The 24,486-nt window shown below is 29.8% G+C and overlaps 1 protein-coding gene across 4 annotated transcripts in view; it reads left to right on the top strand.

The window, feature by feature from the left end:
* PlexA (plexin A) overlaps positions 1–24,486 on the top strand; it is a 167,499-nt gene that overhangs the window by 20,792 nt on the left and 122,221 nt on the right. For all 4 annotated transcript variants that reach the window (XM_067272897.1, XM_067272896.1, XM_067272894.1 and 1 more), the window contains exons 3-4: positions 7,624–7,806; positions 16,262–16,390. In XM_067272897.1, coding sequence (XP_067128998.1) covers positions 7,624–7,806; positions 16,262–16,390 — 312 coding nt within the window. The remainder of the gene's footprint in view (positions 1–7,623; positions 7,807–16,261; positions 16,391–24,486) is intronic.

The following is a 24,486-nucleotide window of genomic DNA, read 5'->3' as shown; positions in this document are numbered from 1 at the left end:
TGGAGCTACAAATGACATTTGGCACGCAGGATCATTGTGGCATTAACACAATTGAAAAATCTATAAACACCACTCTAAATTTTTATAGAAAGTGACAGTAATCTTCCCACTTAATCGAAATATACAAGTTTTACAAGTAGCTCAATTTTTCCAAGTACTTTAAAAGTTCATAACAACAATAATGCACCATTGCAGAAAGGGGGATGTTCTCCGCTAAATGACAATCAGATTTTTCTCGGTCGTTATTGTCTGGACCATTTCAGTTAAAATTCTCCTAAAAATTAATTTTAGATGCAACAAATTTGCTAGATTTTCTTTCCAAGATTTTATTATTTTAAAATACAAGCGAACGAGGAGCAAATATTTAAAATAAATTGTTTGATTCTAAGTAATTTTTCTTTCTTTCTATCGGCAGATCAAATTATTCTGTCGTTAGATCCCGTTAATAATTACAGCAAGCAATTATATACAAACAAATATTCGTATTTGGGCAATTTTTCTTCCTCTTCTTCTGTAAATTTTCGTGTTTGAGTTAACAGAAATATGGAAATTGTTCAATAATAACTCGCTTCTGACTGTAATTAATGTCACGCTATGAGAAACAATATCGACAGAAACTACATCCATTCGTCTTTCTTAAGATAGATATAAACACGCTTTCGTGTTTATTATTTTTCGTTATCTAAATTCTTTAAGTTGAAAAAAAATATTCGTAAAGTACAGAAGCAACTGTGCAATGTATATATAACGATTCCTCCAGGAAGGATGAACCGGTTCAAAAATATGCATCAGAATTTAACAAGTATATAAATAATAATTAATTGACATCTGGCGCGGATTTTGTGCTACTTACAAGCGTTTTTTTGTGCTTTTTTTCTTGAGAAATCCATCAAGTTTGATACCTCCTTGTATCGATCACATAATGCTTTAGCACGATCCATTTAATTCGGTTTTAGCTACCAAAAGTTTTTAATTTGATTTTTTCTTGGGATGTTGTATTAACCTCAGAAACAACTTATCTTCGATTTGTTGAAGAAATTTGTTCGCAAATAGCGGAAGCTACGACTCTCGAAGGACCCTTATGGTTTCAGTATCCCTTCAAATACCATGGGATGGTACGGGAGCATCTAAAGATTGCCAAACACGGTTCGGTCCTACCAATTTTTAAGAATGGACACAAGGGATAGCAACGTAATCGTCACCGTGGGATTATTGTCGTCTCTCTCTCTTCTAGATACAGACTCCGTTTAGGTGTTCGTCTACGCTAGATTTGGACCTTTTCCAAAAAATAAAAATTTGCAAAAAGTTTCCAACTCAGTCTTGCTTTAAATGTATCAGAAATGTTTTGACACCAAAGCAGTTCGCGTTCTTCAAAAATTAATTAATATAAGTTATATACATAAACCTGCTCATCTCCTGAGGATTTCCAGCGATAAAATGATTAATTTTCGAATGGCGAATGTTATATAAAAGTTATCATGCTAAAGACTAGTAGCGGATATAATGGAAATCTGATAAACAAATGTAAGAGGCCAACTAGCAAATCCATAAACAGGAATGATCACTCTGCAATATTGGCGATTAGCTAGGAAAAGATCGAAAAATGCAATGTTCATTAATACTTACCCTCTGGCCGTTAAGAACCTTCCCATCTAACCGCTTCTACCAGTAAATTAGCGTTACCATGACAACCATATAAACATTGCCTCCTTTTTTCCACCCTGGTTTCTCTTCCACCCCTTCCCAGAATCATTTAGGAGACTTCAGACAAGTTATTCTAGACTTTAAAGCGAATTTTAAAAAAAATTCCTTTTTATTCTGTCTTAACGCGGTATTACGTCAAGTGGATTAAATTTTAAGTTTACAGAAGCGTTGAGACATATTGCTATGTAATTAGTATGCAAATAACGGGTCAAACAATTACCTGATATCTTTAAAGAAAGATACCGAAGAGGAATTTTTAGTACGAACATCATTAAAACATGTTGTCGTACGCATTTTAGTGAAGGGAAAGAGTAATTGAGTTATATATCTGTTTTCCATTTTTTTCCCTTTATTCTGATGTACCTAAAAGTGTTTATCGATTGCTGATGGGTATTTTTCAATTTTTAATAATCTTTTCTTACTCTTTCTTTTTCTCAATTCTCTCCCCTCTTCTAAGCAATCACTTAAAAACTTGTTACAGTTTAACACAATCAGAAATAATTTCCGCTTCGTTTCTTTTCTTATTTGCTAAGATTAATCATCTTCGTTGGAAGAATCTTTTCAAAGATTTATATTATATCCCCACTCGAAAAATTCTATTCTTTTGTATAATTTATATTCCTATTTTTATCAAAGGAAAGAATTCGCATTTTCCTAACTCATTTTCATACAAATCACATGTTTTATGCCGATTAAAATTTATTACAACCTTAATAAAATATACATATATATAATAATAATAACAATAAAAGTCAGGAATGTATCTTTGAGGGGTGCGTATCATGTAAGAATAATTATCATTTATCCTTAGAGCGCGAGGGTGGCAAGTGTTTGATATATATAGGGTAATAACGATCCTGTTCTAGAATACAGACCATTACACGGATTTCCCTGTAGAAATGGAACTTCCATGACTGATAGAGCGATCTTTTGTTTGTACTTTCTCGACACATCATCCTCTTCTCTTCTACCGCATCCGACAGAATTTTTTTAACTCGAATTTTCTACTAACAATTCATATTTTGAATTCTTTGGAAAATTATTCACCATTCGTGTTTTGTATTTTTAACATCAACGAAAATGTAGTTCTTTCGCTTCTTTCTTGCAATAATTTTATTGAATTTATATATATATATATATAAATTTTTTTCAAAGAAGGTTTTTTTCAAAGAAGGGAAATAATATAGTCGTCACATATGATAATAACTTCTTTTTTCCGATTGTATTTTATATAGTTCTATCTCATTTTCATGCGAAATTCTCTTCATTTCCTTCTACAAATTTCTGTTGTGCGAGTTTGTCTGCACCTGCAGAGATAGAGGAAATGAGAGCAATAAAAATATTCGGCTACCCATCTGTAGATGTAAAGCTATGGCTAACACATCTTCTTTGTTGCTTTGCCTGATACTTTATGCATGTTAACTCATGAAAGGAAAGGGAGAAGAAAAAAGGAGAATACATCCATAAAATAAAAAAAAAAGAAATGCGAACTTCAGCGAAAAGTTCTTTTCATAAAACTCTCAATAGATAATTATCTGAGTAAAGTTCAATTTAGAGAGATGTATCTCAATTATTATTAATATTTAACAAACTGTATAGAAAAATAATTTATCATCAAACCATTATGCGACTGAACTCTATCGGAGGGTATAATTTTAAACTAATTAGATTCATTAGTATTCAGTTATTGTTCGTTGGTTATTAACATTCATTTTTAATCGAGAAACCAAGCATTTTTATCTGAATTTGTACGTCTTTCTAATTTGTCAGACTTTGCTTTTGAAGATTGATCCTATTAGTAATGCCTTCCACGCCAAGTCTCACCTCGGGCACTAAACTAGACTTTAGAAAATTGTTCAAAGTCATCAGAACGTTGCGTCAGCGATCACTAAAGAGTTACATCTAAGTACTCCTTTTGATAAAAGGCATAGAAATTCTTTACGGAACAAAAACACTCTTCACTCCACTTTATCTTCAAGAAGGGGTGGAGATTCTTCATTTAGATGTTTGGAAAATTACATTCTCTCCTACTAATTTATGCTTCGTTTTATCCATTGACGCTGTCGGAAAAAGAAAACTTAGCAAAATTAAGCTACCGTTTTTCTATTTATTATGATAATATATACCAACTCCTACAATCGGATCGATAAAATTTCAACTTATTATTTTATTCTAGCGTAAACCTATCTCGTCTTTCATATTTCAATAATTGCAATGAAACGACGCCGGTTTTCTATCTAAAATTCTATTATTTCTTGTCGGAAATGATGTCTTTTGAAAAGCGGTACAACGTCTTCTTCGTGCATCAAAAATTATATTAAGATATATATATATATAATCTTGCCGTAAGCTTCGTATAATTCTTCAGTAATTTAAAATGTGATTACTTAATGATGTCTTCAGTTGATTGATGAAATCATATCTAGCGATTGTAAGTTGTGTTTACTTAAAATGAAATCTCATTGCGGCGTTTTCCAAACATTCAACCAACGGTAGCAATACTGCTGATGGATATAATTACTCTTAAGAATGGACTGAAGAGAAAACGAAGTTTCTGTTTGCTTTTCCTAACATCAGAAACTTCTGATATTAATTTTACAATGTTTGTTTTATCGACAGCAAGAGTCATTAGCAAGGTTTATTTTGGCTGCGTCAAAAACAAAATGGCGACGCCGGATAAGACGATGTGCCCTTATATTTTTAACCTTTCAAGATGATAATGGCCTTCTCTAAGCGATCATCATTCTTGAATTTTAATAATCCATTTACATACAATGTATATGATGTTATCATCATTTCGATATTATCATTTTAATCACCATCTTCTTAGAATATCTAAATTAAAACTATCATATATATATACATTATCATCATTAAGAGATTATCATCGTTTTAGAATATTTGAATTAAAGCTGCATCGTACGTAATTATATACATAAATGATGATTATCATTATGGTTCTTTTATGTAGAGCTACATTATCATGTTCAAATGATCACCAGCCTCTTAGAATGTCTAAATTAAAATTTCTGTAGTTTGCTATAAAAATTTTTCGACGTTAAGAAAATAAAAAAAAAAAAAAAATCACAAATCGCGGAACGAAATCATTAATTTTTCAAACTTTTCCCTCGCCTGTTGTAACAAATCTAAAGTTGTATAGATAACTAACAAGCAGAAAATTACGAAGAGGAGCATATAAATATATTAAAAACCATACAGCAGCTCGTAAAACTATTAAAATAATTAAAAACTATCAACATGCACGGCATTCTTGTAGTGTCATCATATTAATACAAGACGATGAAGGGGAAAAAGAAAGAAAAAAAAAAAAAGACAAATTTTTATATTGGCCATCTACTGCGCCAACTAATGAAAAATTGAGCTATTATTCTAAGTATTCCACAGGACTTAATTGCGAATCTCTCTCTCTCTCTCTCTCTCTCCCCTTCTCGCTTTCACTCTCTGTACAGCACATAATGTTGCAATTTCACATCAATAATTGTAATTCAAAAAAGGTGCGGTTCGTAACAAGTTAAGAGAAGCAACCGAGTTGTCGGAAGTGTTAAAAATAATGTTTTGTCACCCGATATGGTCACCCAAGTCCATTACCTTAAATACTTACTTTACTTCAATGCCATTTCGACCAACGTTCTAATGGGAGTGGATAATGTTCAGATTGCATGCTTTCTACTCTCTAACCTCATTAGTCTCACTCTTAGCATTGCTACGAAACTGAGAGCCGAATCTACAGAGAAAAAATTAAAAAAAAAAAAAAAAAATATATATATATATATAAATATATTGGCTTATGTCTACAGTAACTTCGACTGCATATTGCAATGCATGAATTGCGCTTTGCGGCTTTCAGAAAAAAGTAAATTTTATGCCATAAAAACGATTGCTTACATTAACGAAGTATTCTTTATTAAACTCTTAAAGATAATTTGTATTTATTTTTACTCGATTTTTGCCATTTCTAGTAGAATAATCTGTTGTTATTCTTTAATTAAAAAGTTAAAAACGTGTTCATCTTCAATTAGAAATTATCTGCGAACGATCTTTAATTACAAAAAAAAAAGTGGGGAAAAAAAGAGATTTAACTCCATTCTTTTTACTATGCAAATCTTTAGAAAAGAATGTAACGTTCATGTTAATTTTTTCCCCCTCTTTCTTTTTATTCCACTCACAAAAATTACTTTGTCTTTAAAAATAAAAAATAATAATAAAAAAAATGAAAAGTTAATATTTAATCTTTGCTTTTTGGAAATTCAAACTTTTAGCTAAGGTAATCCTCAACAACTTAGAAGAAGATTCTTGACATAAACGGTAAAATTATCATAATAGACTAAGGAATCCCCAGAAGTGCTTATTTGCCACCTATTTAAATATTAAAAAGCGATCGAGTTTTTTCCTTATTTTATTTTTTGATATTTTTTATTTATATATTGCCGAAAGTTACAAGATGAAAAAAGAAAAAAATATTGGTAAAAAATTGGAAAATTTTTGCTTTAAATAATATTACACCGTCGGTCATTATTCAAGAGGACTCCCACCTTGAATAACGTATTTTCCATCAGACGATTGAAATATTAATGAGTTTCTCTGAATATTTTAAGCTACTAAGTAACTATACTAAGAAAATTTTCTTGGTAATTTTCTGTTTCTCCTATTACCATCCATTCAAATGTATTACTTGTCTCTAAGAAACAGCCGTTATATAAGATTATCAAAGAAGTTTCTAGAGTGGAGTTTATTTTTTTTCCTTCTTTTTTTTTATTTATCAAATTAACTTCTTCCTAAAAATTCACTGATAAGTGTATTTACTGTTTATATAAAATTAAAGAGTTAATTAAACTCATTCTAACAAACTGGAATTTTTTTCTTCTTCAGTAATCTCTTCTTGCAAAAGAGATAAGATTAGATAATCGTTGCGATGATCAATATTAAAAAATATTCTAGAGTTATTTAATAATATTATTATTATAATTATTATTATGAAAAATTATAATGATATACTGTTTAAAATGAAGATTTTTTTCCGGTTTTAATGACTTGAATAAGGTTTTATTTTCGTCTTTTAATGTTAACCTATTACACGTTATTGCTGAAAATGTATCTTGGCTGTGTGAAATAATATCGATTAGTATTTTTCTTGTGATGGAATTCGACGCTACAAACGGTTCAGTTCACAAATCAGTCAATATCTAAATATTACATAAATTTTATTGGCCAAAACTTCTACAAAACGTTATTTGCCACTGTTGCAGATTCATATAGAACAAGTATAGAGCGATCTTACATATATGTAAGACAGAAAACTGAAATTTTCGTTTATTAAAATACTTTCCTGCATTGCAGAATTTCCTACTACTCCTTTTGCATCAATTTTTGTCAGTTCATCGATCATCTTGTATTTTGTTCTCAAAATAATTTCCTTGATACGCGATTACATGAGCAAACGTAATACGAAAAATTACATCTTGTACCCGATTTCTTATATCTTCGTTTTGATTATTTTGAAGGGAAAAAGTACCGTGGAAGAAGAATAAAATTGTTATTTGTATATTTTAATATTCATTTTGTAGGTAATTTGATTATTCTCGAATCGTGATAAATGGTAGCTCGAATTTGTTGCTGTAAAATAATAGAAGTTGTTATTCGTAGATTGTTATTAGTGGCAGATCGAAATAGGTTGAAGATCAGCGAAGTGCAATAAAATGATCTAAATGTAAGTTTTAAGTTAATTAAAATGGGAAAACGGGACGTAAATTTCGAAGGCAATAACGTTTTACCAATACGACTAATTGGATTACGTCAAAATATTCAATTAAATTGATTAATTTTATTTATACGATTGGCTCCGGACGTACCTTCTTTTATTTATTTTTTTATTAATTCTGGCTTTTATCTTTTTGACAGCAAGTGCAGATCAATGACGATTTCTGTGGAATGGACGTGAATACCCCCTTAGGCGGAAGCATGCCAATGGAAGCAACACCTGTTCTCACCTACTCCGGGGTCCTGCTGACAGCGGTGGCAGCTACTTCCACTCACGACTACACGGTGGCATTTCTTGGCACTTCCATTGGCCATTTGAGAAAGGTGAGCCTCGTTAAGAAAATGAGTTAATGGTATCCTGGCATTACTTAAATGTATTAACTTTGACTATCGGCACCGAGCAGACAGTTAAGTCCACTATAAAAATCTCTCGTGTATCCATTACCAAAGAACATGAAACGTTTTATTGAGAAGATTTTACATCTCGCCTGCGAAACCCTCAAAAATCGCCTTCTTTTATGAGTTGATCTCAGGTTATTATGGTTTGACGTCCAAAGAGTTAAACTATTGTTTGCAATACTTCATTAGACGGATAGTAATTGTTATTGTTAAGATCTGGTACGGGATTTAGAGTTAGGAAATGCCATTTTAATGGGCTTTTTAAAATACGAACTATGATCCGAGACGTTAAGTATCGCTTTTAAACTACACTAAATATATATATATATATATATTATATATACAGTATATATATAAGAAAAAGTTTTACTATCTTAATGTCGACCTCCAGAAGATTACGTTGGTTTTTTTTAATGATTAAAAATGGCGGGAAACGTTTGGAATTTTCGTTCATTGACTGAATAAGTTAAACATCAAATATCAAGTATCAGTTTGTTTCGGGAAGAGTTCCATTTGGTTGTTGATGGGTGAGGCAAATTGTGCTGCGAAAACATCAGCACCTCGGAGGCATAGATCATTGCCTATACATTCCTGCAATAGTATATCTTTGCTTCATTTGCATACCAGCTGGAACACATTCTCCAACCAGACAGTTAACGATGGATCAAAGAAAGACATATTGCCGACTCTTCCACGACATTAGCGATAAGCACTAGCTATTTATTTTCGCATTAGTTATTGATTCGTCTTGTTATAATAAACATTTATTAAATATTCTGTCGATATTTAATATGTTAAGGTATGTAATAATCATATATTATTTATATTTTTTTTTGCTTCGTAAACGTGACGTTAAAGAATACTCCCGTATCATTATTCAGATTTTTCTATTGTGCGCAACACATGCCACAGTTTTACCGAAAAACGATGTCTTAATGCATTTTTCTTTCGTTTTTTATTTTGCCAGCCCAAAATTTGCTGAGGGGAGTAAAAATATAGTAGAAAGTATAGTGTATAGTAACAATGCAGTTGAATAGAGCAGAAGCTATTAGTAGTGTTATGGAAGTAGTAGAGGATAGTAAATACCTTCAGTTCCTATTGTACTATTATTATTTGCTGCTTCTTATGTTATAATACTAATACTTTCTGTTCCTATTGTATCATTATATTCTTCTTATACTTTTATGCTGGTATTTTTTACTCCTAATGTATTATTATTATTCTCTGCTTATATTAAAATATTAATATTCTCTATTCCTTATATTATAATACTAATAGCTTTTACTCCTATATTATAATATAAGGAGACACAGATAACAATATAGTAAAAGCAGAAGATACTAGCTTTGTAATTTAAGAAGCAGAAAATATTAATATTTTAATATAAGTAGTAGAAGACAGCAACAACACTATTAAAAGGAAAGGATACTACACATAAGCATCAGTAACAGAAAAATTTAATATTATGGTACAAGTTTCAGATAATAACCGTACAGTAGGAATAGGAGATATTAGCATTAAGATATAAAGAACAACAGAAATTAATAACAGGATAGAAGATATTATTATAAGGAGCAGAGAATATTAATGCAGGAATAGAAGATAGTGTAGAAAGAACTATTAATAACGTATATATTGTATAAAAGATGGCAGCAATAGTACAACAGAGCACAAGATGGTAGTATATTAGTAGGAGCAGCATTTAATAGTAACATTATAGCGGAAGGAGCATATAATAACATAATACAACAGAACATAAGACTGCAGTTATATAATGAGATAGGCATAAAGCTGCAATGAAACCGTAGTAGTAGAAGAAAATACAATATCCGCAAATATAATGGAAATTAATTTCCCTAAATAATTTGTCATAGATAAAAGAGCGTAAGCTTTTATATTTCATAGTTTATATAAATAGTTACTTCGAAAATTTGTATTTTTTCTTATTTGACAGATAATAGATTTATTTTGGGATTAAAGAGTCGTAAAATCAAATCTGCCTTCATCCGCATCCGAGATGTTCGAATGTAATATTTCGTATTTCCTCTCCTGGGTTAAATTCCGCCGAATTGAATGAATTACAAAATTTGTTGGCAGAAAGTAAGACGAATGAGGCAGATAGTCAAATGAGTGTTCTATATCCGCACGTGCTCCATCCAATCATTTCCGGTTCTCTTAATGATTCCGGTTGCTTCTGATTGGCTCAATCGGAAATAAAGATGAGTCCAGGTGCAAATTTTTGGCAATAAAATGTTCTTCTGATAATCGTGTTTTTCTCCAATTTTTTCTTCTTTTCTTCCTTTTATATTTCGAAAATTTCAGATGGGAATAAGGTTGAAACATAAAATTTTTATATCCAAAAATAAAGTTTTTTTTTCATTCTCGAAGAAATATTTATATATATATTTAAAAAAATCAATATATATTTTTATACTAAGATTAAATGAGTATATTAATGTAAATTTTAAGGTATAAAATTTAAAATTCAATCAATACTAAACTTTGATTTGAGTATTAAATCTTATTGGTTGAGATTCATATTCAAAATTTTGTATTCGCCCAATGAAACGTCTTCTTTGTTTTACGTATTATTTAAATAATAAAAAAAATTATTCGAATCAAATTTCTTTAAAGAAAAATAATGATAAATGACAAATATTTTTATATTAATTATTAAAATTTTTAAAACTTATAATCATTCTAAATTGATATCATTCGGAATACTTTTGTTTTTTATCCTTTTATTTATGGTCATTAAAATTTAAAATATTTTTTAAAAAAATTATTGAATAAAGTCGTTAAATAATCCATAAAAACAATTTTGATTAAATTGGGAGATTCTTCATTAAATAATATTAATAATAAGATAATAAAGATAGCATTTTGTTATTGATGTTGCTCGAGGATTATAATAATCTTAAAAGTAATTAATTTTAATTTTAATTTTTTTAATATTGCGACTCGAATTTTTTTGTTTAAAATCAAAAAGAACCTCCTCGACTGGTGGCGACATCTAGCGAGGTGGAGGTTAAATAAAGCGACGGTAGTAAGTACCGATGCAGCTACAGATCGTAATTTAATTCGGACGTTTCGAGGAAGTGTGTTTGGCGATCTTTTGTTTGAATCAGCAGCCTTGTTTCTCTAAGGAATACAACACTAGAGAATAAGAGAAATGTCGGTATAGAGAAAGGCTGGCGTCGTCTTGAGACTTAGATGCTCCTAGCGAGATTGCTAACAGCTTATTAAAGCTACAAACACATTTAGGGTGCATCGACCTTACCCACTCTCTTCTCTCTTTCTCTCTCACTCTCTTATTCTGCTATCCTTCCAAATGGTGCTAGAGGAGTCTTGCAGCTCATAAAGCGATTTCTACGACTTAAAAAATTCCTTTTTTGCAACTCCGACCGTCCAGAAGTAATCTATAATCCTAAGAATACTCAGTAAATACCGAGATAAAGGTTGAAGCTAGATAGACCTTCCTATGTTAGAGAAACACGTGTATTTTTGTCTAAGATAAAAATCGTAAACATTCGAAAAAAACTTCTCTTAAGAGATTTAAAGAATTTTTATTAAACTTTTCGCATTAGAAAAACGATATATAAAATTCTTTTCCTTTTTTTTTCTGGAAAAAAAGTTTGTTGACTAGGATCGTGTTTTCTTTCTTTCTTCCTTTTTTTAAAAAATATTTTTAATGTGTTAGCGAGTATCCGTACAAGTTCCAAATGGCATAATTCCAAAATTATGTGGGTCTTCTCGATGACATCTCGCGTAAATATAGAATGAATGGTGCAAATTTGGATGACTTTGGCATTGCCATTCAACTTAGTCTACTACCAACGGAGCGATGTATAAAAAAAGAAACAAAGAAAATGTTAAGTAAATTTGAAAAAAAAGATGCACAAAGTCCATTTAACCGTATCTTCGTGAGAATTAAAGCGATATGCTTTTATGGTTTAGCAGCATTTGTAAAAAGAGGTCATGGAGATGATAAGAATATCCAGTTTCTCTCACAAACAAAATTATAATTGGAGCATTGGATATTTTGTCCTCTTAAAGAGTAAGGAAAAAACTAATTAACTCGTATCCTTTAAGAAATTTGGTTTCGATAAGGGGAAAAAAAGAAATTGAATTAACAGCTGTCGGAGTGATCGAATCGTTTTTTAAATTTTTTTCTTTTTTTTTTTGAAGTAAAGAAATCAGTCAAGTATATTTTACTAAACACTAAATTAGTGATGAAATTTCTTTCAACATCTGTTGGAGAATTTTTCTTTTTTTAAACTACATTTTTTTTTTTAAATTTATACCTTAAGCACATTTGTATCATTTTTCAAATGGAGAAAATACGCTATTATTTAGTGAAATCTGAAATTATTTTGGAAAATCTTACTGAAATGTCCAAATTAATAATTTATTTTTGGACTTTTCATCATTTATTCTTTGCTTTTTGTTCACGGAGTGTTCGGTTTTTTACTTTGCTTTCATATTTCTTTGCTTTTCCTTCATAATTATCTTTACTTTTTTTGCTTCTGTTCATAATTATCTAGTAAAATTTGTTTAAATTTTATCATTTTTTCAGTGAAAAAGATGTTAAAAACGCAAGATTACGCATTCATAAAATATTCAACACGTTTAATAAGTTGGGAGATATGTTTGGGGGAATTTGATGACTCAATAAAACCACATGCTGTTAATAGTTGTTAAAAAAATGCAGAGAGAGAGAGAGAGAGAGAGAGAGAAAGGAAGAGGAAGAGAAGCGAGCAATATTTAATGCAACTACAAGTTGTATCAATCAGTTTAGCCATGTAAACAAATCAAAGGCGTAAGATGCGATTCAACAGACTATTAGTCGTCGTCCATCAACAAAGCATAACCATTGACGTTATTACTGATGCATAATACATCAGTCAGTCCAATCTCTTCCATTGTAAAAGGAATCAAGCGGATCCTATTCATACTTTGTGAATGCAATCGGAGAAAGTTTCATTGGTGAAGTATTGTTATGTTCCAAATAACATTGGAAGATATTCTTGTAACTGCTGTCTATAAATTTTGGTTTCAAGATGCAATCTCATAAAAGATACTCGTCTTATTATTATTATTTTTTTAGAATTCTAAGAAAAATTGTACTCTTCGCCTTTGTTACCAGATTCAACTTGTTTTCTACTATTTCGAATCAAATTATTTGAATTTATATCGACGATAAATATATTCAGAATGACTAACGTTTCTCGTTCGTCATTTCCTTCTTTACAAAATGGCATTCGCTTGGATGGAGGAAACTGCTTTAACTGACGGATTTATGACAAATGAATTGTTGTAATAAGTGATAATTCCGGTTGTGCCTGTAAGATCATTATCTTATTTTGTATCCAAGAAGACCATTTGATTATTTTGGAGATTCTCTTCCATCTTTATGGAAAGAGAAAGGGAGTGAGGGAGAGAAAGAGAGAGAGAGATGGTATTAGTTTGGGCGTTGTTTGCTTTTATTGCTTTCTATCCATTTAATATGGTCACGAAATTCGTGAATTTGGAGATTACAGTACTTTGGGATCATTATGAATCGATAAAGTAGTTTCGTACGACTTTTTTTTATTCCATTTTTGATTGCTAACAGGCAGGAAATGTGATTAAAATAATGGTAAAAATATATAATCGACCTATTACGTATTTATCGAAAAATAATTTAATACATCTAACATTATATTAATTACATTTGATAATTTTGTATTAACATCCGAAGTAATTCAGTTTCGTTTAGGGCCAATCATTAGGTTCTCCGGCATTGCCTCATGGAGTCGGCGATGACGTCATTAGTGTAGACCCTCACGAAAATAAATTGATTTATCGTTTTGGATTTCGATCGGAGCGGTATACAACTGGATCTATCCACTTTAAGTTCATTTGTCGGGAGGAGAGAAAAATACTTCCAATTGGTTTCAATTCTTTTAGTTTGTACAACTTCGCGACGATGAAATGATGATCAACATTGTTTGGCCAGATAGCTTGTTGAAATATCGGGTCATATATTTTTCTAAGTGACTCTTGGAAAATGAGATTGTAGCGATAGAGGTCTGGACACTGTTGAAGTGATCTACAGAATGATCTGGCAAATAACATCCCTTCACCGCTAATAGCTAATAGTACCATCTCTCATTAGTACAGCGACATATTAAGGACAAATGATTAATTTTTTATTTAGGAAATGATAGTCGAGATCTTGAAAGAAATTAACACTTCTGTTGCCGTACGACGTGCTTCGCTGACTACTCCATTGCAGATGTTCACAATTTTACTATAAAAACTCAAATTTAATCTTTTTCACGTTGCTAATAGACAGTACGACTATCGCTAATTAGTCTATATGTAGTGATTTACATACAAGAAAAGCGATTATGCATTATTAATAAGGACACGTTTGACTTATACATTGATTTTCGCTTAGTTTAATAACTCTCTTAGAATATATTTTTAAAATATCAAAATAATTGATATATATTTAATATTTTTTTTTATCTTAATAGTTTTGTTAATATTTTATATTTATTTTTAAGTCCCTTATAATTATGGCTGCTGAATTTCTTGGCACTTTTGATGATGTTTTCTGTGTCGGATAATTTCGATCAGTTTTTTTTATCGAATAGTAAAGTTCCGAAAGGGGGAAAAACTGTAGTTTTTATAGAAAGAACCAAGAGAGGTCGATGGCTCCAAGAACAACACGATTCTTTCGTTTCCGATCAGTTTTATTGGCTCTTCAAAGTAACATTCACTTGAAGGAATTTAGGAATCTTCTTACTTTAAGGCTTCTGTTTTCTATAACTGGAACGGTAGCATCTAAACATTATTACTTGCAGACAGTAAGTTAACACCATAAACCATTTACAACTCGAGATTCATTAACTGAATACCCTACCGACTACAACAATATTACACAGTATAATAAACTGGAGATGCATCGTACTTTAACACAATTATTCGTAGACAAATAAACAAGTTGGACCTTTAAAAAAATTCTTGCTATTAAAAATAAGCAGCATGCTAACTCGCACGGAAAAATTACTTACTATAAAGCCAATAGTGGAAGTGTGCATCACCAGACATCGCCCCAGGTGTATAGAAGCATCAAGTTTTGGTGTAAACTACATTACTGGAATGCAAGCGGAGATTTATTCTATGCAAACGAAGTCGAATTTTCTGTAAATATTAACATAGCCGCCAGCATTCCATTACAAGTTGGGTATGAGCGTGTGTTGTGATTGCAAGATGCATCAATCAATTCTTTGACAAGCTCCGCCACTGACAAAAGGTAGGAGACAACTACATCGACATCTAGATGTTATTCAAAGCACTATTTTCCCGTTTGATTGATTTAAGACGATCAGGTCTACTTACGAAAAAAATGTACCGGATAAATTCGAGTATGGTTACTTTTAACGAACCGAAGCTTGGTGTAACGTGTTGAATGCACTTATGCAGACAATGTTCTCTTATATTGTCTTTAACAACACTCATATTGTTTTATGGCGTTGCAATTCATGAGGTGAGCAGTCATTGGCAATGCACGAATTTTCCGCTTTCCATTAACACAGTAGGCATTTATGAAGCTATATTATACAGTCGAGTCGTTGCACTTGGCTGAATTAGATAATGGCCTTAAAGAATAGAGTTGATTTCATAAGTGATGTTACGTACAGAATATACTAGATAACTCATAGTTTAAAAAAATTCATTGGTATCATTACTGATATTGAATATATATCTTTGAAATTGTTTAATGAAGAAATTCGTGCTTTTGTAATATTATCTGCAATTTTCTACTTGTTTGCCAGATGGAGAAGAAACACCAATTTTGTATTTTTACGTACTATCCATTTACTCTTCTTACATTTTTATTTTTTCTAATGATGTTTAACACGTATTTACACAAAATTTAATTGGCTAAAACACTTTTCTGAGAAAGAATTAACATTGTAACAAATACTAGCATTATAATGTTGAATATTCTTATCGTCACGAAAATGAAAAAGAAAGAAAAAAACTCAATTCTAATCTTTCAAAATCTCAAATTAGAAACTCAACATTTAATATTACTTAGATATTTCTTCTAAAGATGAAGGGAGGAAAAAAAAAATCGATTTTTCTGAAAGAGAAAATTCTCTGTTGAAGGGGAAAGAACAGTTAATAAAAATATAAATTCAGATAAGGATGCAGATAGTCTCCTTCTCCAAACATATCACATTTCGTTCAATAAAACGATGAATCTAATTTCGTTAAAATAAAATTTATTAACCGAATATATTGAAATTGTTAACCGCGTTATCCTTTATATGATTTTCTTTATGCATATCTATATTTCTTTTTAATTTTTTTTTTACTTTTTTAGGTGGTTGTTGAGTCTGTGACAAGTGCTTTTGAATATAGCGACATTGTTATTGATGATGGCCGAGTTGTCAACCAAGACATGTTGTTCGATAAAAGCAAGGATTTTCTGTACGTTATGACGGATCGAAAGGTAAGTGCTTTTTTTTATAGACTTATTGAAGACTAGACAAAGATATCTACTGTAGATTGTTTCTCAACTCCTCGTTTCTAATTGGGATCCTTCAAACTTACAAACAATGTGTGCTTCCAAGAAACTTGTCTTTGTGCGTGCTTCTCGAGACTTTATTGATCTTTCGACGTCACTCATACTTATAGGAGACAATCTTAGGTTAAAGACTTTTAACGGCCGTGTTGTTACTATTTTTAGTTACTTTAATTCCTATTCTAATAATTTAATTAGTATTAAGAGACTGGTTGTGATTAATGCTCTCAAATGTCGAGATGCTCCGATTGCAATATCGAGAGAAATTCGCGTAATTTGTTTATGTTTTTGACTAATAAAAAACATATTATTTCCAAAAATCGGTAAATGTATGCATAAAAGAGCGTTTTTAAGGATTTGGAAATTGTAGAAAAAGATTGATTAGATTAAAATTAGATAAAAGATTATCTCGTTTACGCTTTAAAATGAAACTTTTATCGAATTTACAAATGAATGTATAGAAAATTTGGAAACAAAACCTAATAATTAAGAAAAAATATAAATAAAAGTTAATATAAAGAAAAACAGAACTGGATTACAACCCAGTGCACTCTGTTGAAGTAGTTATTGCCAAGAAATATATTTTTAATATAGAAACCAGTCTGAGCTCTCACAACTGAAATATTTATTGTTTGGTTCTCACGGTGTAATTAATGTGGCATTCTTGACTGCTCTTCTCTAGTCCAACCTAATTCACCAGATAATAACCCCGACTGCAGACTGTCTGGAGATTTTATTAATTGCTCTTTCCTAAAAACAATTTGTTTTTAATTCGAACGTATGGAAATTGTGATTCACTTTGAAAAATTACCATTAATAATAAAAATAGTTTCTTTTGTCGACGACGTTATTTATGTTCTAATTAATTGAGAGTTTTAAAGAAGCAATTAACGTTTAAAAAGAAAAGAACAACAAAATAAAATCGGCATTAAATGGAGCGAATAAAAAAAAGAAGAAGTAATGCCATTTTAGTTTAGATACAAATACAATTTTCTGCATCTTATATCTGTTGTTTATTCCCAGTTAGGTTCTCGTTTTGGGTATTCGTTTGAAGATTTTACTTCAATTCAAAAGATCCGGAAAAAGGCTGTTTGCTTCAAAATCGTGTTTCGGTTCAAAATGAACATGTATTGGTAATGTACAAGTAGCGTTTTTTGAGGTGTTTTGTTTCGAATGGAAGCTAGTCAATTCTATCAGAAGTGGGGAGTTCTTAACAGAACATTGCCATCGAATTCACTTCGCCTTATTTCTCCTGTTTTCTTGTATTGTTGGAGTGACCTCGGTCTTCGATCAGAAAAGCGCTATGACTGGAAAGCAATTACGCCACACGCTTTGAAATCTGGAACTGCATTCCGATGCTTATACAATCTCACAGGCCGCTCCTCTGCAACCAACAACCTTTACAGCAACCACATATGGATTGGATGTGCCCGAAAATGTCGAATCTATGGCTTTTCTGTCCAGAAATTATTGTATGTCGACTGTATCACGACGTCGTTGGAGTCAATTACCAACCAAACGTGAGAAGAGAGTGGAAGATATTTTCGTTGTATGAAACCGGTAAAAAAAAAGAGAGAGATATTTTGGCTGAGTAATTGAAAACGAACCAATTCGAGAATAGCAGGAAATGAAATTGTTCGAGTAATAAAGAATAACTGTCAAACAATGTCCCTTATCCAGTGACTTTGGCCATTTCTTAAATCGTATTGATTATCGTTAGTAATGAAATTACTTGACTGAATGAGACAAACGATAGGATGTCGCATTGGAGAAGTAACTTATGTTATATTTTTCAATGTTCTTTTTTGTTTGTATTTAAAGAAATTAATGTGTATTACAGAAAACTACATGCAAATTTACTTTATTAAACATTTAAAATATTTTATCGTATAATATATGAAGATGTTCTTTGGATAAAAATAATTTCTCATCATAAGTTGATGATATATTTACTTTATTAACGAATTTCAATCAGCCATAAAAAATGTCTTGACGACGTTATAGAAAAGTTAATAATTTTTACGAGGAGCCATTTCTTCCAATTGGGATTTTCAAGATTAGACTTAACAATTTAATATAGAGGCAAATAAAATTAATTTCGATAAAAGGTCAGTGACTGCAAAACCGCACGGTTTCATCCGTATGATTTTCTAAGAATTATTGTGGCACCAACTGTCCTAGCACATATCCAGCTACAACTACAATTATAATGGCCGAAGTCTTTACCACACCCACTCCGTGACAATCAGTCGAAAACATTGCATGATGTACCTTCATAACATCTCTATCGGGTTTTGGCCCCAACCTCTCTTACTACAATTCCCGACACGCAAGAAGAGAAAATATTTGAATCACTTTTACTTGACAGCATATCAGCATGTCTTTTGTTCTTCGTTGTCAAATGTTAACTTCATCATCAGATAGGCCTATTGACCAAAGAAAGAAGTTGCCCATTCTTAGACATTAAGAAAATTTCGTATTTTGATTCTCGATTAAATTTCGAATTAAATGTTTATCGTATAAATAAGGATTAGCTGTTTAAACTGGAATAAAATGTTCCGCGATGGTTTAGATACTACCAACAGGGATCTACGAAATAGGATTTACATTTTCAATTTTAACAAAGTGAATTTTTCATATCAGAATCTATCAGGTCAGTTTGTACGTTCACTCTTCTTACGTTAGAAAATTATCCATAAGTTATATTATATAGAGTGTTTTTCCACCCAAAGGCACCCAAATATATCTTCAATCCAATCCCTTTTGCCTGGAAGCAAATTGAAATATTTGCAGAAATAAAGATCCTGAAGAGAAAGAAAAAAGAAAAATTCGAAACGGTTTCTTTTGAAAATTGGGAGTTAGAACAGGAAAAATTTGAAAATATTACACTTTTTTCTTTCTTTTTATTCGTAGATTTCTTCGATAGTTTGTTTAGTCATTTTGTACAACGAAATATTACATGTATCGGTTAAATGTTTAAGAAAAATAGATCAAGATCGGTAAAAGATGATGTTCTCCTAAAAACGATATTTTCCTTCAAAAAAGAAAGAAATAAAAATAAAAGAAAAACAAAGGATTATGGATTATATCTTTATATTTTTCAATCAGGAAATATAAAATAGGATTTATAAAACTTTGAAATATATTCTTATCATCTATCATAAATTCACTTTTCGATTTTTAAATCAAAAAATATCTTCGGAATTTAATATTAAAATTAAAATATAAAAAAGAAGAGAAGTCAATTTTATTACTTTCTCTAGAATTAAGAATAAATCTAATTTATTTTAAGCTTTAAAATTAATTAATTTTTTAAGTTATTTTTATAGTTGTATAAATGCTTAATCTAATCGAAATTTTATAAAGAATTGCTTATAGCTTTAATCTATTATATTGCGAAAGAAGGAAATGGTTTTATCTCTTTTTAATCATAAGAATACTATTTTTAACTCCTAATCTCACAATATCATTTTTTTTTTAATTTCTACTTTTCTGTCTATACTTTCGAATTTGCATTTCCTTTTTTTCTCCCGAAATATATGCGGCTAAGAAACGCCATCAATTGGAATTTGGAAATAAGAAGAAGAAGGAGGAGGAAGGAAAAAAAAAGGAAGTTCATGTATGAATCGGCATTTAGGAGACACTCCCATTTAGGAGATTGTAATCGAAATTACTCTGATCTTAGGTCGAGTGATCCAACAGCTTGAGATAAAAACGGGCAAAAGAATTTAATGTGTATTATCGACTGGCCCCAGTGGTTCGTCGCGCACTTCAACTAGATTGGATAAGACATGCACACCGCATCTACCTATATATATATATATATATAAACTACTGCAATCAATTGAGATTCTCTGGCATGGGATGAGAAAATATACTTTGCTCTCTCTTTTTCGTATTTTAAATATAAAATAAAATAAATCTTCAAGACCGAAATTATAAAAATGCTTTAATGCATTGTTTTTAACCGATGTAAATCATTGATGTTTCACGAAAGCATTAATAAAATTGTTGGATCTTATACACATTCTAAAGCCTATGTACCAATCACGTGCAGTTAAGTGTGGCATTTTCGCGGAATTTTTACTCACGTGGAAATGGAGGAGCGCTAATGACAGGATAGCATGTTTCACTCAGATTGCCACCGAATACATCTTTCTCGTGTCTTATTTTGTAGTAAATACCGTTTCGAGTGCTTTTTTTTTGTTTTTGTTTCCCTCTTCTTTTCATGCTCTTTGAAGAAAAGGGTGTTAGAATGGATGTATTTTTGCGAATAGAGTTATAAATTTCTCTTTAAACAGAGTTTATAAATATATCGTGTATCTGTTATGATAAATATTTCCGAGTTTTAACAGAATGTTACGATTTTAATTGATTATTTTTTATAGATTGGAGCTAATTCAACCAGTAGGTCGCGATCTATCGAATCGCTTCTTTTTTTTTTAATGACACTACCGTCTCCACACGCGAAAAGGTCGAGAAACTTTCCCGTAGATTTTTATTTTAGAAATATTAAGAAAAGGAATAAAAAGTCTTTTTATAGTAAGCTCTGAATTAATTTTTATTAAAAGATTTTAAATATAAATTTTAGTAATTTTATTGAATAAAGTTATAGCAATATTTATGGCAGCTTTCCAGGAAAGTTCATGTACCTCTACACTATACTGAAATGCGAGCAATATTTGCCTTTGAAAACGAACAATGAATCTAATGCTTTTAAATAATTTTTATTTATACCTGATTCCTGATATAAAAATAAACAACAGTTTATTTAGTTAAAATAGTTTTTATGACTGTTTAGATAGACGTTCATAATAAATTATTATTATTTTGGTATAATTAGACTTATTTTATAGGCTTATTTGTCAATAAAAGATATAATTTAATATAAAAAAGATTATCAAGAGATTAAAATTTTTTTTTTGTCTTTTTTCATATTTACTTCTTCTGATACTGTAGTCAAAATGATAAATGAGCAGATCTCCTGATGATCAGGTGCAGACAAACTTAAAGATTATAAACCTCTTTTCCCTTCAGATCTCCATTCTGCAGCTAACAGTATTGGACATGACAGAAAATGGGGGGCGGTTTAACTACGCTCTACTGACCAAACAACCATCTTGTGGTTGAAACCAAACGACTTATTGAAGTCGGGAGCATGCACCTTCAATGAGCTGTACCCGGTTTTTCTTTATGGTTGCGTCGTCTCTCATTTTCCGGCCGACAGACTCCAAATTGAAACCACTGCATGCAGTTATGAAAATGGAAAGCTCACTCTCGTTACTCCATAGACATAGTTCCAATATTTCGGCATGTGACACTAGCCATCTGTTACTGGACTGTTACCATGGAAACACTTCCCCCTCTTCTCTTCCTCTTCATCCCCTGCATTTCTCCCCAAGCAGGTGATTCAACCTTGGATTGTTCACCTTGTGCCAGGGCAGGGATGTCCAGCTTATATTTCAACTATTGAACTTTGAAGCTTCCTTGCTGTTGTTAAAGTTAAGGGATTTGGGAAATTGGAGATTTGTTGGAACTATGCTTTTAGTATATACTGTAATTGCCTGTTGTAAGTGGCTCAATTGGATTTAACTTCCAAATGAGAAGACAGAATGACATTATTTGATGTGCATTTGCTTTATCTTGCTTGATATGCAAGAGATTTCTGTCTCTTCTACAGAAACAGAATAGTCAATATTCATAACTACAGATAAAAACTATATTTTTCAAAGTTGTGGTTAAAAATTTCATACTTTTAAATGCATTTTAAATCTCTGAAGTTTTAATATTTCATTTTATTAAAACTCTTAAAAATAAAATTAATAAAAATTTGACATTAACAATTTACATTAAAATATAAATTACAATTTAAATTAGTTTATTTAATGAAAAGAATTACAATTTTCAATAGAAAGAAAAATTATTATTAATAAGAAAACATTGTAGTAGTGAAGTAATTGAATTTCGAATATTATAAATAAATTATATTGAATTGAATGATGGTAAAATTATATTAGTATAATAATGTAAATAGTATATTTGCATTATTATCTAAAATAAAGCAGTAAATATATACTTACATAATGGAATTCTGATGGATATCAAACAAAATTTTAAAACTATTTTATTTTTCTTGTTTTTTTAAAGATCTTTAGACTCTTCTGTGTATGATCATTGGGACGATACCACAAATTCTATTGCATAATAATGTATTTAAGCACGACTAGAATACATATTAAACGAAAGAGCTATTGTATTACATTATTTAGAATTTGCAAACATATTTTTACATTCATATCAGCAAACTTTTACAATTCTGATTTATTGAATAACAATATCAGATCACATCTATTATGAAATTTATTCTTTTAGAAATTATTCATGTTTAATAATATGATAAACTTCAAATAAATGATTACATATATATTTTATTAAATATCTTCAAAAGAATTCTACAAATAGAATATATATATATATATATGTTTATTTTTTATTTTCTAGAAAATGTTGTTATACAATGTAACATTTTTTTATTCAATTCCTTTTTATAATTTCTTTTTTTATGATTTATATGCTTGATCTTGCTTAAAAGAGTACATTTTCAACTTGGAAAGATTTAATATAATTTATAAATCAAATTTCTCTACTTAAAAGCTCTAGTTATTATATTTTACATCATTATAAATATATCTTCCAGATATATAAAATAATTTATTATTAAATGTATAGAGGTTTTGTTGTTTTTTAGAAATGAAACCTAGTATAGAACTTTAAAATAATGGCAAAATTAAAAAATAAAATAGCTTAATAAATTTTATTGCAAATATTAAAAGAAATTTTTTAAAAGAAAATGATTTTTATTTACAGATTGCTTCTAAAATGATTAGTTATTTATAATATATATATATATATATATATATTATAAATAATATATATTATACTAAACTTATGAGTTTCAAGTGCAGTTTTAATTATTATAATACAAAATAAGTTATGGTAAATAAATACTTTCAGTTCTAAAAGAGCAAAATTTAAAAACATGATACCAAAGTGGTATAAATTTTCTTCTGATAAGAAGTGAAAAATCTGTATTTATTTGTTTTATTAATTTTATTCATGTATTTTTTTTAATTATTTTTGGAGAAATAAGACTATGTTTGTGAATGATCAGGCTCCATCTCACTTCTTTCATTTTCTATCAGCTATTATAATCAACTTATCATTAAGCTATTATATCATTAGAATTAGAGAACATTCTTCTAAATATCAGTTTAAAAAGATAATTAACAATAATTAACTTTAAATTAATTCCATTAAAGAATATTTTATATATTTCTTCACAATTTAAGGAATATTTTGTGTAAAAACACAAAAATGGTTGATTTTAAAACTGAGAAACATTAATTAACTAAATAAATCTCCTCTGGAGTTACTGTATAATATTTGATTTTAGCAATCCAATTAATAGTTAATATCACGTAAAACTAAAATATTTAATTTAGTTAATATTGCAGCATGCTGTCTGCTGTTATGAAGTATCTATCTATCATATACAAATCTATTGTAATATAACCAAATATTGGTCTATATTGAGAAATATTTGCCTAGCAGTCTAAATTAAACTAATAGTAATGAAACAAATATCTATACTGTAAGAAAGTGTTTAAAGCATGAAATAATTTCTATTTTTATTTAAAAAAACTAAAATGAAAGTTAAAAAATATGTTAAATTTGGTGTATTAATGGATTTTAATTATATTTATTAAAAACTTTATATTATGCAATAAGCAGATTAAATTAAATTAGTAATTTTGTATATCCATTAATCAAATTTTAGAAACATGTTACGGTTGAATTAAATTCTCAAATTCATTATATGCTAATCTTTAATCTTATGCATAGAAAATATTAAATGTGATAATATTAAATGAATAGAATATATTTTCATTCCAACACTTTTAAAAGCAGAAAATTTGATTAATATTTATAATTAAAATGAAGATTTATTAATCTAATTTCAAATA

The sequence above is a fragment of the Centruroides vittatus genome, unplaced genomic scaffold, assembly GCF_030686945.1.
Source record: "Centruroides vittatus isolate TY-2023 unplaced genomic scaffold, ASM3068694v2 contig_459, whole genome shotgun sequence".
NCBI lineage: Eukaryota > Metazoa > Arthropoda > Arachnida > Scorpiones > Buthidae > Centruroides > Centruroides vittatus.
This window is presented reverse-complemented; position numbering and strand designations above follow the sequence as displayed.